The sequence below is a fragment of the Astyanax mexicanus genome, chromosome 3 (genome assembly GCF_023375975.1).
Source record: "Astyanax mexicanus isolate ESR-SI-001 chromosome 3, AstMex3_surface, whole genome shotgun sequence".
Taxonomy (NCBI): domain Eukaryota; kingdom Metazoa; phylum Chordata; class Actinopteri; order Characiformes; family Acestrorhamphidae; genus Astyanax; species Astyanax mexicanus.
In genome coordinates, this window is record NC_064410.1 from 53,612,774 (window position 1) to 53,632,717 (window position 19,944).

General features: G+C 36.5%; 1 protein-coding gene across 2 annotated transcripts; it reads right to left on the bottom strand.

Moving 5' to 3' along the window:
• Positions 1–1,264: 1,264 nt before the first annotated feature.
• atad5a (ATPase family AAA domain containing 5a) lies at positions 1,265–19,749 on the bottom strand. 2 transcript variants are annotated; one of them, XM_049475484.1, is made up of 23 exons: positions 19,348–19,749; positions 19,054–19,139; positions 16,255–18,041; positions 16,058–16,136; positions 15,338–15,496; positions 15,095–15,239; positions 14,916–14,994; positions 14,635–14,816; positions 13,460–13,605; positions 13,191–13,341; positions 11,593–11,946; positions 11,352–11,448; positions 11,131–11,213; positions 10,897–11,033; positions 10,046–10,214; positions 9,243–9,416; positions 7,986–8,210; positions 7,768–7,832; positions 7,489–7,669; positions 6,691–6,851; positions 5,707–6,578; positions 4,056–4,214; positions 1,265–1,556 (listed from the first exon to the last, which is right to left on the bottom strand). In XM_049475484.1, the coding sequence occupies exons 2-23, from the start codon at positions 19,105–19,107 to the stop codon at positions 1,478–1,480; spliced, it is 5,538 nt and encodes a 1,845-aa protein (XP_049331441.1). In that variant the 5' UTR covers positions 19,108–19,139; positions 19,348–19,749; the 3' UTR covers positions 1,265–1,477. The 2 variants fall into 2 exon arrangements, with proteins under 2 accessions (XP_049331441.1, XP_049331442.1); XM_049475485.1 differs by having other exon boundaries at positions 19,703–19,722.
• Positions 19,750–19,944: the final 195 nt, after the last annotated feature.

Sequence of the window (19,944 nt, forward strand, 5' to 3'; positions counted from 1 at the left end):
GGGCTTCCGCAAGCGACGTTACTGAACTGACCAATCGCATAAAGGTCTACATTCAATATACTGTGTATATATATATATATATATATATATATATATATATATATATATATATATATATATATATATATATATAAATTACAGAAATACTACAATAAAAGCAACAAATTAAGTAAAAACTCACCATAGTTGATGCAAATAACAATAAAGGAGAGCAATTATTATTCATAAAAATATTTTTAATAATTAAATAAAAAAAGGTAAAAATTAGTGGTGTCAATCGATGAAAATATTTCATCCGATTAATCACAACAACATTCTGTGATTGACTACGACTAAACGCACTTGTTGTTCTTAAGATAAACATTTTTATAGTGGATATTTAGATAAGGTAAATAAAAGAATGAATTTTCATGGAGCTTGCCATCAGCTGCCAGAGCCCTGAGAGAAAGCGCAACTGGCCTTGTTCCCCTCATTACTCCAAAAAAGGATGATGTCTGCAGCAAAAGGCGTCTGTGAGCAATATATTTTAAACATTGCGGGTAACAGTTCTAAGAAAAGTCAAGCACATTTTTTTCTGCCTATTTAAATCACAAAACAGTAATGAGGTCATATTCTGCTTTTTAGTGAAGTCAGATGCAGGGGTGTGAAAACAAACTTGTGGTGACAATCACAGTTTGCACATTTTCTGTCACCAAGAGGGTTGTTGATCAATTTTTTAGCAGTGTTTTGTTGGTTTTGGTCAACACAGTATTTGCACTATATTTGCCATGCCAAAAGCCATGGGATAGCAGTATGTAAAAGTTAGCTCAGGCAACAACTTGTGGGCAACACCCACACCTGTATAGTTCTTAAGTTACTAATTAATTGTACATTAATATGACATCAAAATATCACAATTATCTTGTGTTCGAAATGTAGCCCAATAATATAATAAAGTTCTGAAAGCACTGAGTAATGTTTCTAAAAAGATATGAATGCTTTGTAAGAAATATCAATTTTTATTGTCTTTTGAAAAATTAAATAGCACAGTTGTAAATATTAAAAACATTGATTAGGAGGTATTGGATTGTATAGAAAGCAAGAAGCAAGTGAGAAACAGGAAGTTTCTTTTTTTTTTCAGTGCCCAGGAACAGTGTCATATATTTATACTAGCTGGTGATTAGGTGATGAACTATCAAAGAAGTTGCTTTAAAAACAAGTTAGGCCTTTATAAGTACAACTAACAATGAGTGATACAATATATATACATTTCTCAGAGAAAACATGTTTTTTGACAAGTTGCAAGCCCAAATTTATTACTTGATAAAAATATTACAAGACAAAAGTACAAAACAATAGGATCTGCATAGCAAGTCAGATATAAAACAGGGGACAGACATGTACTGTCCGCTAAAACATAAAAACCTCACTAATTATGGTATATTATATTACTGTACAAATGCATATTAAAGGCTGCCTCAACTTGTGATTGAGTGATTCAAGGAAATTCAGAGGCGAGGTGTTCAACTGTGCTTTTTGGAAGATCAAGGTGAATGCCATTCAAGTAGTGCATGAACCTGTGGGGGGAACAGAAAATACAATTAAAATCACTCATTCTTAGCTGACGGCATGACAATTCACATATTTATACAAACAAGTGTATAGATAAATAATGTGTGTTACTGTTGCCTGCCCACTCTATACTCTAAGATGTAGTCAACAACATTTATGAACAACCCCTGGTTTGTGGTGCAACATTATATTTAGAACACACACACACACACACACTTAAAACACAATGCAGGCCTCTGGCATTATGGCTTCATTTTTGAGCCACGAGATGAGAAACCCACATCCTGTCCTTGATCACTGACTAATGCACTTTTTCCGGAAGCTTTACTGTGTATAAGGGCACATGGGTATTTATGTTTACATCCACATTTCGTCATTTTCAAAGAATAAAGGTAACAGTCTTCATAGAATCACTGTTGTTCAGACAAAGGGGTTTTCCGTTTTTGTCACAGAGATAAAAAAAACAAGGCAAATTAACAACCAGGCATAGTATAATGTATAGTATAGTATAGTATAATGATGTGCAACATGAGGATATTTTATTGTATTGTGTTAATTTTGTACTTGTGATGCACAATATACTTTTCTGAGCATACAGTATCTTCTGGATATTTTCGTTGGAAAAAAAAAATAATAATAAAAAAAATAAATAAATAAATAAATAAGTACCAACTGCACATTTAATTACAGAGAGTGTAATTAGTCTCCAATTAGTCCAATTAATTAGTCCAATTAGTTTTTAAATATAAATCTGTATTAAGTCTGATATACTGCCTGACCAAATAATGTCGCACCACCTTAATTTAACTAAGCAATTAAGTAAGAGCCTCCTATTGGATAATTACGGCATGGGTGTTCATGTTTCAGCTGGCAACAAATGATTTAACCCTAACTGAGTAGGTAGTTTTTATTTGTAAACCCGATTTTGTGTTTTTTTTTTCCCCACATGGCATTATTAAAAAGTGTAAGAACAGTGGCGAAACATAATCTTTGAAGAAGGAATGTGGTTGGGAAAAAAAATCTTGACCGATTAGGATTAGAGATCACTTATGCGTTTGGTGAAATCAAATCATAGAAAAATAACACTAGGAATTTTATGTTTAATAGAGACAGTAAGAGCATTTCCACTCGCACAATGTAAAGGAACATGGAGGAATTGGGACTAAACAGCTGTGTAGACTTAAGAAAACCACTTATCAGTGAGACTAACTGGCAAAAAAACTTCAGTTTGCTAGGGAGCTAGGGGTCTTCAGTTTGCTAGGGAGCAATGCATGCAGCTCTGAACAGAAATAAATGTTGTGACATTGCAGAAGCTTGTGGAAATGAAGCCACAATAAATGCATACTATAAACAAAACAAAATTAGGTTGAACAAATATTAGAGTGTATGTAATATTTATCATATTTACTGTATTGCTTGGGTCATGGGAGAGTCATACGACAGTAGTATGCAAATTAATTGTGAAATGCTTCCTCAGTGGATGGCTTGGGACTGCACACACACCTGTGGAAGTTTTAAGTTGTTATCTAGTGAGTGTGGTTAAATACTAGCCAGCATGCTCATGGCATGATTCCTATAATCATGGTGCTATTCAACAGCCTGTATTTGCAGCAGTTTTGATGCAAACCAAGCATGTGCAACAAACAGAATCAAGCAAACAACAAAGTAACCAAGCAACAAATCAAGCAGAGACTTTTTAAAGACATTCTCAACATTATGCAAATAAATTACGACCTGGTGAAGTGACATTTTAGTTTGGTGCTAAACATGGAAGAGATGTTCATAACCTGTGTTCACACTGGAAGGCAACAAGTCTCTTCTGGATACATTTAAGGCCGCTGTGAATTTGTACCAGTTGGCTAATCTAGAAAGCTTGCTATTGAGCGACCAACCTACCCAAGAAACCAACAATGATCCAAACAGTATCATTGCAGTTTTCCACACATTATTTTTCTATAAACTGTTGTTGTATATGTGGAAAGATAAATCATATAAAACAGAATAAGAAGAAACAGAATTTATGAACCTCTCTTCCATGTTTAGCACCAAACTGCTGATCAAATCAAATCATTCATTAGTTTAAAATGTCGCTTCACCAGGTCATAATTTATTTGCATAATGTTGAGAAAGTCTTGAAAAAGTCTCTGCTTAATTTGTTGCTTGGTTACTTTGCTGTTTGCTGCTTGTCACTAAACAGTGCACACAAGCAGCACACTTTACAGGAAATGACTTCTCACTTGTTGCTCCGTCACCTGCTAGTGTGAATATGGGGTTGAAGGGTGTTTGCACCGTTTCTATATTATTCATATACAATTCGACCCGCCCACAGATATAATCAGAGTTTGTGCTTAAATAAACTTTACAGGTTCCTAAACTCTTAATTTCTTGTTAAAATGTGTCAAACATTAGGTTAATTAAGAAAAACGGACCTATTTCCACATCAGATAAAAAGACTAAAACAGAAGATCTGAGCCCATTTCCAATCTAGTGTGTTGAGCTCTTACCTGCGTTTGATCTTGCCTTGCTCCTTTAGTCTCTCTGATCTGCAGATGGTGCGCAGGGAGGGCAGAAAGTCCACTGCTGCTGCCACTCTGTTTCCCAGGGTGTTTAATGACCGGCTGTTGAGAACTGTGCTCACCACCTCCCTCCTCGTCTCCATTACCCTGTAAAACAGAAGATGTGGAATAATGAGTGTAAGTGACACACAGTCTTAAATGTATTTATTAGAGAAGCATATGGATAATAAATATAAATATAATAAAACAAAACAAATGTGTGCATGAACAGCAAATTTGGACAGCAGCAGTGGAATTTAGAGGGCAAGCTATAGTTACTATACTGATTACCTATAATAAATAAACTATGTGGACAAAAGTTCTGTGACGCCTGCTCAATAATTGTTCCTTCGGAATCAAGATTATATATTTAAAAAAGTTTATTCTGCTTTTATTGGAATTCAAAAAGGCTTTCTACTAGACTTCCACTAGATGTGTAGATATGATTGCATCCAGCTACAAAACATTACTGAGCTCAGGATGTTGAACGATCACCAGCCCACCTTATCCCCTACTAGTAGCTGTAGGGATTTGTTGAAAGGGATTCCCACAAACCTTTAGACACAAAATGTGTTAAAAATGTAAAGCTTACAGTATGCTGAGGTAAACCTGGTAAAGGTAAAATAGTACACTATGGGCATTAGCAATTTAGTGTTCAGTGAATTAGGATAGGAAACTGGAGTAACTGAAAAACACAATATTGAAGTTAGAAGCGGGCAATATGATTATTTTTTATAGTATCGACAATATGATTTTGTAAGCAAATCAAAGATATCATCAGAGCTTAGAAGAACACTGTCCCAACTGTGCAATTTTTTTTTTATTTACAAAGAGTGTAAATAAGTCATGTCATGTTTAACTGGATGATGTCAGGCATGAAAAAAAATCACTGTGATATGTATGTTGATTAGGGGTGGGCGATATGGCCCTAAAATAATATCACGACATTTCATGGTATTTTTGCGATAACGATATAATTGGCGATATGACAAAACACTGACTAATTTTATTTTTCTCTCACAAATATACACTATACACTGCAAGAAAATAAATATTATAAATATTTTATTATTACACGCAATATAATACTGCACACCCCTATGATACCCCAAGTAAGATATTAAAAAATACAAGAATTTTATCATATTTACAGTAACAGAAATCAATGATCCAGAATTATTAGTCATGACACTAATAATAATAATGCACTCCAAATATCTCCATATATCCAGGGTTAAAGTAAAATAAATGATACTGGACAGATATTTAGTCTCTAGCAGATATATAATAGGAAATGGGCTGGATGATATGGCACAATATTTTAGGTTATAATATCGTTCACGATATTTAAAAATGTTTACGATATTATCGTGTACGATACGATATGGTACACCCCTAATGTTGATGCATGTTTTCTGTGTCCAAACATTGTGCTAACTTTCATGTATTGTGTAAATGACTTTATATATTGCTTTTATATTGTTTTTTTTAACCATACCACACAGCTCTAACTAAAACACAGCTGTTAAGAGCATATGTATTGCACTTTACTAAAGTATTTCAATGATACTAATAAAAACATTTGTTGCCAAATCCTCACCTGGGTTCACAGGGTGCGCTGTGAGCAAGGCTGAAACTCTGCCTGTGTGAGGGCACAGGAAGGGTCATCTCCTCCACAGCTTTCCTCCTGATCTCCTCTTCCTCCAACGCCTGGGCCTTTTTCCAGGCTTCAGAAACGCCAGACCTACACTTCCAAAAACTCAGACCTGCTATCACAGCATTGATATCTTTAGAGTCAAACACGTTTGTAAGGATTCCACTCTCCAGACAAACCTCATCAGTCATTCCACTCTTGATCTCAGCTCCAGACCAGTCAAAGGCTTGTGGTCTACAAGCTCCCTCTGTCTGAAGAGGCTGGTAGTGCAAAGACGAATCAAGGAAAGACATGTGGTCCAGATATTCAGCTATAGAGCTCAGGCACTGTGACACAGGTTTACTCCTCTTCCTGTCAGCTTCAGTGAGCTCAACTCTCCTCACCCTTACAGGAGCGGCTTCAGAAGCCGGTGTCTCCTGAGCTGCCTGATCCTGTCCTTGCTTTGTGTCTGGATTTCCAGCAGAGTCGCAGCTGGGTTTTGGCAGAGACAGGAAGTCATCTTCTGACTCAGAGTCCGACTGAAACACATTTCTATCATCCAAACACAGCTGCTTTTTCCTCCTCATCCTGGAGGACACTTTGAGAGGGCTATCATCCATGTACTCCTCCTGTTGTGCTACACTGCCATGTCTGGCTACAGGCCCAGTCTGAGGCTCTGGATTGGATACTGGCAGTGTTGGAGGAGGGCGCACTGATAAAGGACAGATGGGCAAAGGCAGCAGCATCTCTAAATTTGAGTAAAGCAGTTTTAAACCTCTTCTTTCAGTCTCAGAAAGGAGATCCCAGCAACTCCTCTTCTGCTCTGCTGAAAGATCACTCTGAAAGAAGAATACAATGTGTATAAAATGCCTGATCAATGTATAATAGTAATAATAATAATAATAAATAATAATAAACTAAATCAATACAGACATCAAAAAAGGAACATACCTTAAGCAAATCTTCAACTTTCTTTTCTTGCTGGACATTCAGAAGCCCCAAAAATGACTCTGTGCATTCTGTATGACAGGGGGGCACAGACTGTAGTGGTCCATCGCTGGAAACATTTTCCACTTTAACAGCCTCTTTCTTCACCACACATTTAGGAGTTTCTGGGACAAGACAAGAACAGTATTATTAAACACTCACTCACTTCACTCACTGTATATTTAAATATAAGCTTCAGAATCATTATGTTTACTTTCACTTAGGCAGGTAAAAATAGCCGAAATCCAATGTATTGTTGTCACATGCGACATAAATTAAAAAAATGAATGACTTGAGGGAAATGGAAAAATATAATGAATGAATGACAGCCAGTGATGGATTTTTTTTTAGTGGTGGGACATGAATGATAATCATGGTAATCAGTCACATCAGATTTGCAGACAGTGTGAATATAGTCTTTGATGCTGAACTGACTGTAATAGAAATAGAAATAGACTGTAATAGAAATAGTGTTTCATTTATTGCTACTACAGCCCTGAATGTTTCTACTGCACAACCAATGTCATGTCTATGTAAAATACTGTTATGTTACTCTATCACTTCAGTCTACATGCTTTTAATGATTGATCTGCATCTCTCAGCTTGTTTAAAAATCATGTATAAAGCATATCCTATATTTCTGTCTCAAAATTAAATTTATACTTCCCAAGTGTAGCAGAAGCTCAGGACCAAGAAATAGGACATCTTACTTAATGCTGCTTCATGCAAGCATTTGAAATCCAAGCACATTAATAGACATACCTGACGGTAAGACAGGAAGCAGTGTCTGCCGTCCTCCTCCACTGCGTGCCCAGAACTGCAGGTGCAGCAGGCTCTGCCGAACATCACATTTGTTCCAGCGCAGCAAACTCGCCAAGTCCTGAGAGTCTGTCCATACATTTTCCACCAGACACAGCAGCTGCAGGTAACTTGCTACATTGATCTGAGAAAATAGAGAGTGGTAAACCACATCAGACCAACACACCACATTGGTGGCTAATTTCCAGTCATAACAGAAAGCCATACCACAAACTATCTTACCACAGGAGGAGCTTTAAAATGGATTTCATCAAAGCACCCATCAAACATTGTACTGAAGGTCGGATCTGAAATGAAAGTCAGCACAGAGAAGAGTTTTTATACAGTTGTATTTACCAAACGTATTTCGACTTTACTGGTATTTTGACCAATAATACCAATACCAATGGTATTTCGGCTTTACTTTAATGTATTTTGAAACAGGCATTACTATTCCTCACCACTGGTTGTGAGGATTACTGGTCTCTTTGTTGTGGTCATAAAGGTTTTAACTGCAGCCAGGAACCCAGAGTCATCATCAAATATGACATCAACCTCTTCAAAAAGGATGAGGGAGGTGGCAGTTCTCTTGCCCTGCTCTTCAGTTGTAGTGTTTGTGACAGGCTCCTGACTCTTGCACGCACTTTGAGTCACTTTGGCAGATTTCTTGGAGGAGGCTTTATCAGCTACAAGGGAAAAAAATAAAAATAAAGAAATCAATCAACCTTTATTTTCACATTGAGGGTGATCCTCATTTACAATGTTGCCGAGCCTTTATAACATCAAAGGGATTGAACACATTTAATGATAATTTAGAAATAATAATAAATAAAATAGTGAAAAATAAATAAAATAAATAAATAAATAAAACTACGCATTTTAAATCAACATTTAATAAAAATATATATGTAAAACAGAAAATTCTAAAATACCATAAAAAGAAAACAAAAAACAAATTTGACATAAAAAGAAAAAAAAATGTATAAAATATAAAATAAGTAAATAGATAATAGCAAAAGTAAAGTAAAATATTAAAAATGATAAGTGATTAAATGAGTAATAGAACTAAGAATAAGAATGAAAACACAAAACATTAAAATGAAACAAAAAAATAAAAGTAATAATAAATAAACAAAAAAAATAATAAAATAAATCAGTTTAAATGGGTTTACAATTTAACAAAAAAGGAACTCAGACCCATTTCTGAATTCTGATACAAATTTCAAAATTGAATCAGATACATTCAGTGAGCAACTCATTTATGTTTGCGTCTTATTGCAGGAAAAAGACTAAATATTTAAAGGTTAAAATCATGATGTAACATATATGACAACAACATTTTCTACCATTAACTATTAACATTTTTTTCTGGAAATCAGGTCAGAAATAGTTATATGGAACTTAAATCGTTCATTTAAGTGGGCTGAACAGGGTTGTAAGGGCGAATAATACACTTTCTTTAAATGAGATTTTTTTACATTTTTTTTTTTTTTTTTTTTACATTCTCTAAATTAGGCTAAAATGAACGAACACAGATTCACACACTGTGCTGTAGTGATGCTCTCAGGATCTTCAGTATGTGTCACTTAGGGACTTCATGAGTTAAAGAAAAGGACAGAGAGCTGCATGTGTTTTTCTGGGTTAAGACACTGCAGTCACCGATATCACTAAATAAATATTTATTTATACTTGAAAAGTAGTAAGATTAGTGAAGTTACCCGTTTGAGCCTTCTTGTCTTGAATTCCAGCATCTTTGGCTGTGGGCCTCCCACCCATTTTGAAGAAATTGGCCAATGAAGTTGGGGCCAAGCCACCTTTTCTTGCAGCACCTCGAGGGGATTGGGGTGGTTTTCTGGGAGACGACACTACTCTCCTAGGAGAGTTCACCTTCCCTGTAATAAGAAGTAATACAATCATTTAAACAGTGAATCAAACGTTACTACAGAGATTCGGTGTATAAGATAGTGGACCAGATACAGCAGTGCTGCCGAGCTTTTAAACACTGTGTAAACGCACTCAAATAGCTGCTCTAAGGAAGGACTACAGCCTGTAAATATATAACTAGAAGTGTTCCTATACGCTCAGTGGACCTGATAAAATAGACAATTACTGTTTTAACAAGAAATTGATACTAAATCTTAGGGATGAACGGTGTACGGAATAGCATATAAGAAGAATTAAGCAGACCTGCCAACCTTAAAAGAATTGTATGATTTAAGCGTGGATAAAAGAAGCAGATGGATCCATATGTAGTTTGCTGGAGAAGCCGCAAACACTCACAACAGACAAACTTGGGACGACATGGCCAAATGCAAGATTAAATTATATGCATGTCAGTACTTTATAACATCAAATCGTTACTAAGAGTAATAAGAGGTCCACATGCGTACCTATTATGCAAAACATGTACATGTTGGCAGGTCTGATAAAGTATAAAGTAAAAGTAAGCAAGAAATCCAGAAATAAAAAGGTATGGTGCGATTTATAATTCAGACAAGTTGTGTGTGCAGTGTGCTCTTACTGGGTGAAGAGCCAGCTTTAGTTGTGCTGCTACTGCTGTAACTGTTAAAGTAGGTGGGCTTATGAGCATTGACACCCTGGATGTCTACTTGGTGAGACTGGGTGGCCTCCTTCAGCTGAGACAAGATCTGACGACCACTTCGCTGAGAGGAGCAGTTTACTTCAAACACCTAGAGCAGAAAATGCCAATAATTTTATTTATTCATTTATTATATTAATTATGTTTTTATATTTAAATTATAATAATTATATGTAATTAATTACACAGCTCTGGGAAAAATCTAAGAGACCACTTCAGTTTCTAAATCAGTTTCTCTGATTATGCAATTTTTAGGTATATGTTTCAGTAAAACTAACATTATTGTTTTATTTTATAAACTACTGACAACATTACAAATAAAAATAGTAATTCAGAGCATTTATTTGCAGAAATTGCGAAATGGCTGAAATAAAAATAATGCAGAGCTTTCAGACCTCAAATAATGCAAAGAAAACAAGTTTTAAGAGCTCATAAATCAATATTTGGTGGAATAACCCTGGTTTTTATTCATAATTTTCATAAATCTTGGCATGTTCTCCCCCACCAGTCTTACACACTGCTTTTGGCTAACTTTATGCCTTTACTCCTGGTGCAAAAATTCAAGCAGTTCAGTTTGGTTTGATGGTATGTGATCATCCATCTTCCCCTTGATTATATTTCAGAGGTTTTTAATTTGGTAAAATTAAAGAAACTCATACTTTTTAAGTGGTCTCTTACTTTTTTTTTCTAGAGCTGTATGTATTTTTCCAATTTTATATTGTAAACAGAATCAAAACAAATGATTTTATTAGATAAAAAATAAGAACACACACCTTAAAGCCCAATTCTTGGGCACAGGCGTACACAGCAGCAGTCTTGCCTACACCAGCCGGCCCTGTGATGAGTAGTGTGTTACACAGCAGATCTTCTGCATCCTCCAGCCACCCGCTATTGTCACCCATCCAAGAATCTGCAGTCAAAAAGTATGGTTAGAAACACAGAGACCTGGAAAACTGGGAAGAAACTGGATTTTTGGTAATAACTTTAGGAATTTCAGGTTTCTTTACCATTACTATCATCGCCTTGTTTTGCTTCCTGTTGTTTCGTTCTCTCTTCCCGATCAGCCCTGAGTTTCCACTCCTTTAACCAACTAAAATGGTGGAAACAATAAAACAACATCAGTAAAAAACCTTCCCATTTTATAGTTATTTCTCTCATCTCTCTAAAAATACCAAGAAGAATAACATTCATTTAAGCAGGTTTATCCGTTGTGTTACACAGTACAGACCTGTGCAACTTTCTGACAGAAGCAGTATTTCCAATGACGTCATTAGAGTGTTGTGGCTGGTACTTCTCAGTCCACAGCACATCCTCCCTCACACCATCTGAGAAAATAAGAGACAAAATAGTAACGTGAATCTGAGAGAGGAGGAACAATAGTTACTCAAATAGACTAATAGACAGATATAGTGGTACTAAAAACAGAAAAGGGGAAAACACAGAGGAAAGGAGAACGAGGAAAAGTTCACCTTCAGTGCCTGTGGTTTCTGAGGATGGAGAGTCGAGTACGATTACAGAGTCAGACTTGCTGTTTTTAGGTATGTTCGTTGCTGTGTGCTTAGTTTCCTCCTCCGCCTGCTTTTGTCTCAGAGATCGTCTCCTCCGGCCTCTACCTGGAGCTGCAGAGTCGGTATTCTCTGGTGTTGCTCCACTTTCTGTGCCAGGGTTCTCTGATATCACTATGATCTCCTCTTCCGCATGATTTGACTTCTTTTTCTTGGCCAGCTTCCCCGATTTCTCTCCATCGTCTACACGTTTACGTTTTCCTCCAACAGACTCAGTCACGCCAGTAAGAGAAGGTTTTTTAGACACACTATTAGGTTCTGAGAAATTTAAATTAGAAAAAATAGCAAAAAAATTAATTTCAAAGGAGAAACTTATCTGAATGATGAAATCTAAAATCACTGAAAAACATGAACACCACATTTGGATGTGATTGGAGGGAAACTCAATATTGCAGCAGGATAAACTGTTATGAAAGTCTACATTTATATAAAAAAGAAATCAAATAAATTACTCTAAAAACTAAAAGAAAAGAAAAAAATGGTCCTCATGTACATGTACATATGTTTAGTTAGCACTGATCAATGATATTGCACATAAGCCAACAGTAATAAACAGCAAATAAATAATAGTTACATCTTCTTAGTAGTCTTATCACAGATCATGTTAATGCTACTACAGCTGTTTTGGTACAGATGCGTTTCAGTCTGGATGCAATAGCAGTTCAAATCAGGCAGATTTTTAAAACCTGCTCTAAATATTTAATACTCTCTCCCACATGGAGTACAGTAATTTTATAAAACATGTGAAGCACTTTATCCAATGAAACAGGACTTGCTACACTCTCAGTAATGAAACGTGCAGTCAGTCAGTGTTTAAGGAATGAAAATATCTACAATATGCTCAGAGAAGCATAATGTGTATACCATGTGTATGTATATAGTGATTATGTAATTTAACACTGTACAATAAAAACCCTAATGTTGCCCACCCCTATTTCAAAGTATCTTTGGCATCACTCACAATGCAAAAAAATTAACACATCAAATCTAGAGTGTTCAAACTGCAAGGATACAACTGTGTGGCTATGTAGTTATTGATGAATACGTCATTACCACAGCAAATCATGCTGATAGGTTTGTGACGTCCATCTACTCTGTTCTTTGCAAGTGGTCAGATCAGATTTGCATAGCCGGACATCTCAATAAATCAGATTTCAGAAACCAATCAGATTTGCATGCAGTCTGTACATAGCCTGAGACATTACTAGGCACGTACAGACATGAATATTTCTTTCTGAAACCAAGCAAAATTAAACATTTGTTTGACATTTCGCCACATTTTCAGTACTGCATATATAACAATTGTATACATGTACTGTATATATATATAAAAAAAAATAATAATAATAATAATAATTTACAAGGGTGTTAGCAGCAGGCAAACAAGGTACAATATTATTTTTTATAAAGATTCTTTTTTTTTTTAGTTTATTTGGTACATTCCTAGATAATCACTCAAATGTATGAGAAGTCTCATGATACAGATAAATAATTGTTCTTACCTGCAGCAGCTGCCTGTAACAAATAGTCTTTGTGCCTCTTAAGAAACCGGGTAAAATGTCTCTGGACTGGAAACGAGGGATTGGATTTGCTAATTTCTTCCAACAGATGCTGTCTAACAGCCTCTGTCAGGTCTTCTTGCCAACCGGACACCTGAAATATATTAAGGAAAAGAATTTGTATACTTAAACACCTCACAAAAGACTTCAATACACAACACTAGTCCTCTATTACATACTGTAATTGTTCATTTCATTAACCAGCTGTCTACCTTTTCTCTGCAGATCCGCTGAGCAGGTGCAGTGTGGTCTGTAAGGCTCGTCGAGGACAGCTCTGGCATTAACGGTAGCTGGAAAAACTCTTTCAGACCACTCAGCAAAGATGTTTTAGGCCATGGGAGTGTCCACATAGAGCAATCTGTCCAAAATAAAACAAACCATAAAAGAAAGACAGATCATCATTTATAGTTATTGTACAGCATTACAAAGCTACACTAAACACACACACATACAAAACTAGGGGCAGTAAAAACTAAGACGCGATACTGGGGGGAAAACAGACACTGCAATATATTTTTCTGCAGTACAGCTCTGGAAAAACTAAGCGACCACTTCAGTTTCTGAATAAGTTTTGCTATTTAGAGGTATTTGTTTAAGAAAATGAACATTGTAGTTTTATTCTATAAACTATGAACAATGTTTCTCCCAAATTCCAAATATTAATATTGCCATTTAGAGCATTTATTTGCAGCAAATGAGAAATGGCTGAAATAACAAAAAGATGCAGAGCTTTCAGACCTCAAATAATGCAAACAAAAAGGTTCAGACGTCAATATTTGGTGGAATAACCCTGTTTTTTAATCAGTTTTCATGCATCTTGGCATGCTCTCCTCCACCAGTCTCACACACTGATTTTGGATAACTTTATGCCACTCCTGGTGCAAAAATTTAAGCAGTCCAGTTTGGTTTGATAGCTTGATCATCCATCTTTCTCTTAATTATATTCCAGTTTTCAATTTAGTAAAATCAAGGAAACTCATCATTTTTAAGTGGTCTACTCATCATATTAAGTGGTTATTATTTTCCCAGAGCTGTATATATTAAGAATTAAAGAAAAACACAATTTTAACATGTCATGATGCTAATAATTCAACCTATGCATCCAAGACTGGAGTAGAATACACAAAATGGGTCAATATGTCATACAAAATGAGAACAGTTAAAATAAAGGTATGCGCATGCACAAACTGTAATAATGATGCAAACATTAAATAAAACACATTGTCAGAGTGGTTGGCAGACACTGTAGGGTGCTGTGAATGTTGAGGAAGGAGAAAGTGCTGCTCCTTCACTCCCTTGGCTCCCTGCATGTCAAGGAGATCAATCTAACAAACAAACAAACACACTTCTCTAACCTTTTTGTCACAGCTACAGTTAATAAGCTTACCCATTGGTCTCTGTTGAACATGCACCACAGGCTGGAATGAAGCACAGGCCTGAGAGTAGGCCTCTCTGTTAGCTGCTGTCTTGGCAATCTGCTTTTTAAAAGACTCTGGTAGACCACTCTTCAGAAACTCCCTCTTTGCTCTGAACTGCTCATCATCTTGAGAGTTTTCTGAGCAGTCACGACTGTGGAAAAACATAAAAACATAAGTTTTCTCTAGTAAATAAATTCAAATATATATTAAAAGAGATGTTTATTTTTTTCAATTGTTCCTAAGGTAATACCTGCTATCATCAAATATGGAAATCACCGCTGTGGGTTTCTGAGCTTTTCTATCCATAAACATGGGTGCCAGTTTGGAAGCTGCAAACCCAAAGAAAAAGATATTAAAACAAGTCATTAATATTTAAGAAACAACAATAATGACATTATAGAGGACTGTTGAACGGATTTATTGCATTACCTGGCGCATTCTTAGAAGTCTTTGAAGGCATGTTTTTGCCTAAAACATCATTCAAACTGCGAAGACTTTTCTGATTTTGGCCACTTTCTTGAGATGTAGGTGCAGCAGGGTTGCTTAAATTATCTTCCACAAAGACTATAGACTCCTAAAACAGAAGGAAAGCAAAATTTATTTTTGGCACTGGAATAAAAGCTAATATGTTGTAAATAATATAAAGCTGTATGAAATATAAAAAAGCCCTACCTCACTCTCACAATAACTCATTTTGGGGATTTCTTTTGTCCTTGTGGATCGGCGCACAGTAGGCTCCTCTACTGCAGCAGTCTTTTTGCTCTGTTTAAGTGCTTTTGCTTTCTGGACCAACTTTTTAGCCTGTTTCCTTTTCTTCAGTGAATTTGAATCCTGTCAAAAGAAATTATTTCAAAAAGGTATTCATTAGCTGTATTTCTATCCCTGATGTTTTGATAATTTTGAAAATATACATAAAATACCTAAACAGAAAAAGGACTGATACCTTCTCATTCGTATTACTTGACATATAGTCTATGAACAAAATGAACTGCCGTTAACACATAGGCAAAATGTCTCTCCACTACCTTATACTGCCTCTACAACCCTGTACTCACTATACTACCACATACTAGCTTATACTGGCATAATATGGCTAGTGACTGGAAACACTGCCAGACAGCTGTTTATAGGTTGTTCTAGACATTCTGAAAGTACAAATACAAATCTGGTGTGGACATCTTCCTAAACTGTCTTTTACCATCTTTAAAATGGTCACTGTTAATCATGGTAGCCTTCATCATACAAAGTTCCTAAGCATAATTATAGTGCATGAAAACAAAACTTAACTTTGGCAAAACATTTGGATGTACAGAGGCTACAGGGATTTACGTAATAATGTAAATTAATGAAACAATAGAAAAAGCAGATTCTTGAGAACACAATATAAGCTACCTGTGCAGAAAGAGGACTGGATATATTAAAATCTCCGATTTTTGTTGCAGAAGATGGAAACACTCTTGTGAATTTCATTCTGATTGGAGAAACACAAACACAAAACACATTAACTATTAATTATATCTGCTAAAAAACATGCTCAGTCACAAGTTTCAGAACAACATGTTAGCCATCAATGAGTCTCCGAAACCCACCTGATAGGGCTTTCTTTTTTGTCAGGTGGGCAAAGCATCTCAGCCCTGTAAACACTCTTCTTGGATCGAAGGGGTTTTGGAGTAGAAGGCAGAGCTGGCTCATCCTGAGATACTGTAGGCTCCTTCACCTTCTCCTGGCTCCTTGTTCTACGCGGGGATGCCTTCCTCTCAGGTACAGAAGGAACAGCCTGTCTGCGTGTGCTCTCTCTCGAAGATCTTCTAACCTCCTTGGGAGGTTGCGATTCCTGATCATCAGCAGAGCCACTCTGTGGACACTCTGTATCCTTCTCCACTGATGCTGGAAGGTTCTCTTGCTTTTGTGTAGATTCTGGAGCCTCTTCAGATGTTTTATTCTGTTTTTTCTTCCCAGACTTCTTAGATCGCTTATTTCCAACCCTGCCAGAACTTTTTGGTTCTGTACTCTGGTTTTGCTCTGCGCTGGCTTGCTCATCAGGCTTGCTTTCATCAGCTTTCTCATCAGGTTCTTTCTCTACAATCTCTGTTGCTTTTTCCTGCACTGGTTTTGTTTTTGCAGATGCCTTGCTGGTTTTAGCTTTAGATCCATCCATACCTGGTTGCTTGAAGGCATTCATGAACAGCTTCCTTTCTTCTTGAGTGCACTTTGGAGTGGAGCTGGATTCAACTACTGCCAGCTCCAGATCTTCTTCTTGAAGAACAACATTGGATTTCCTCTTAAGGTCAGGCAGAATGTCTGCTGTTACTTGAGGGGTGGAAGAAGAGGAAGATATCTTGCTATCTTTTGCTTGACAATCCTTTTTCTTTCTACTGAAAATTGATGCCACTTTCATTTCAGGGCTCTTTGCTGACTCCTGGTTTGGGGAGATGGGATGCACTTCAGCTTGGACTGTAAGGGTTCTTGGGGAAACCTGTGGAGCTGCAATTACTACTTCATTAGACTCACAAGACTTAGCACCACTACATATTTCAGCACCATGTTTGTTAGGCTCAGGATCTGCAGGGTCCTCTTCCTCTCCCTGGCTCTGACTGTGTAAGAAGTCTTCAAAGGACACTGTAACAGTGCTTCTGTTCAGCACAGAAGTCTCATCCACATTGACATCCATGCTGGCATTAGCAAGAGACTGATCATGCTCAGTACACGAGTCACTTTGGCTGACTCTCGCTTTTCTACTTTTACGTACCACAGTCTTTATAGTTCTACCATTCCCTTCTACAGGAGATGCATCATCATTTGTTAAGCCGTCACCATCCATGCTAGGGTTCTTACTTTTTCGATTACATAACACATCCTTCACTTTCTCGCCATTTGCAGAGGTCTCCCTGTTGTTCTTTCTTTTAGGAGATTCTTCATCTAAGCAGATATCACCGCTAATCTGAGAGAGCAGGGCTGCTGTATCACTGCCAAACATGGAGAGGTTGCCACCTTCCTTTAATAAAGAGTCACTGGAACTCCCCAATAATATACAGTCATCATTGAGCGCATCTTCCTGTTCCTTCTGTTCCTCCTCCTCCTCCTGGAGCTTGTTTTGCTCCTTTGTTTGTTTTCTGGAGCGTTTCTGCCTTGGTGCCCTACCCAGCTTAGCAGAGGCTTCCTCACCACCGACTGGTTTTGCAGACTGAAGGGGGCTGCATTTTTGGGAAGAAACAATATTTTCCTGAGCAGGTGAAGTCTTCCTGAAGTAATCCATAATGTTGTTGGAGCGAGGAGGAGAGAAAGGCTTTTCCACAGACTTCGGTAAGGGCATGAAGTAGTTTGTGATGGTCTTCGTAGGCGGCAGATCATCATCTTTCCTCAGCTTCTTGCACGGCTGAATAAATACACAAATACTGTAGTTTAGCAAAAGCAATGTAGACAGAACCCAAATTATCAAGGAGGAAAAATAATATGCAGAGACAAAAAGCTCTCCCCTAATTTAATGAAATGGTCAATTTATCAATCCATTCTCTCAGTTTACTAAACTATTTCTCTCACTATTGTGCATGTGTGTGATCAGATGGGTTAAAGGTAGAAGTCAAATTCCATCTGTGGCCAGCTGACATGTATAAAGTACTAGAGACCCAGACTTGAGCAAAAGTACAACTGCTCTATCAAAAAAGTGACAAATAGAAGCTGTTCTTAAATCTCCACAGTCAAGTGTAAGTACTAAAGTACTAAAAAAATTTTGTACTTAAGTATTCCAAGTAGTTTATTCAATACAATTATACAGTTACCAACTGAAGAACTATAAGTAAAAGTAGAGTACTGTGTTATTAGTGTAGTAATTACAGTAAGCAGTGGAAAGTTCTGAGAATGATAGGCAGAACGGGAGCAGCTTGATGTCTTGATTCACTTACAATAAACAATATTATTGTCGTTTTAAGACCATTCACTGTATGCCACTGATATAAAAGTAAAAATACAATAGCATAACAATGCAATTACAAAACACTTTTGAAGAGGAATGAACTTTAAGTTATTTTAAAAAATCAGACATTTGATATGGAATATAAAAACTATACCAAATAACAAAGAGTAATTGAAATGAAACCACTGTTTTCTTTTCAGTTTAGCGAAGGCACTGTCTTTTTCATTTTAACCCATAAGAGCTCAGACCCATTTCTGATTATTGATACCAAACTGGAAATTGAATCAGATAAATTCTGTAAGCAGCTCATTCAGGTTTTCTTCTTATTGTGGCCACGTGACTAAATATTTAAAATAATATGACGATATATATATATATATACACATATGTATATACACACATATTTAATTGTTAACCCATTAGGATAAACACCAAAATGCATATAAATTAGTTAAAAATCAATATAATGACAAACCTGAGTAGCCTCAAAGTCCTCAATAACAGCTGCCATTGCGACAACGCCAGCCATAGCTAGTGGGTGCTGATATCCAAGTTATAAATCTAGAAAACAAAACAGCAGCACAGTACCAGTAAAACACAAAGCTATAATCATCTAAACACAGTTGAGTTTTAACAGTAAGGCCTTAAAGACGTGTAGGTTGACTAGGTTAGTTAGTTTAACTTATATAACATTAATCAAAACAGGGAACCTAGGCTATACTGTACTGATACTGTCCTCTAGAATAAGGACATTTACAGAGCCACTCACCAGAGTTAATCATGATACCTGAGCGCCAATAACACATGGTCCGTGCCTCCCACAGTTGAGAGCTGTCACTAATTACATTAATATCAAACTCATGTTACTAAAACCGAGTGACTGAACCGGTTCCGAATAACAGAAATCCGAACACAAAGCCAGCTGCTAACCGGCTAGCTAACTAACGTTACTCTTCCATAACAATAACAGATACCTGTCTACAGCTTACTGAAACACACCTAACACACGGGTGAGCTACACTACACACACATTAATATAAGCAGAAACACCACCGAACACAATAAAACTGCCCGTTTTTCTTTCCTACAAAACTAAACAGATAAAATACAACTAGCTACATTACACTCAGTCCGCTCAGTTCCTTCTCCCGCAAATGGCGCCAAACTGTAGAGCCCGCCCCGCCGCGCAAAATCCACCAATCACAGCGAGTTTCGTCACCTCACCGTTCAGGATATCGCGTAATTTTACAAATGTAGTAGGAGTTTATTTTTCAATAATAATAATAATAATAATAATAATAATAATAATAATAATAATAATAATAATAATAATAATAATAATAATAATAATAATAATAATAATAAT

Excerpts from the sequence above, each read along its gene's own strand:
- atad5a (XM_049475484.1), bottom strand. The coding sequence starts at position 19,107 with ATGGCTGGCGTTGTCGCAATGGCAGCTGTTATTGAGGACTTTGAGGCT. Across the intron at positions 13,342-13,459 it reads AGCGGATCTGCAGAGAAAAG|GTGTCCGGTTGGCAAGAAGA; the intron begins GTAGACAGCTGG and ends AATATATTTCAG. Across the intron at positions 11,449-11,592 it reads AGAAACCACAGGCACTGAAG|ATGGTGTGAGGGAGGATGTG; the intron begins GTGAACTTTTCC and ends TTATTTTCTCAG.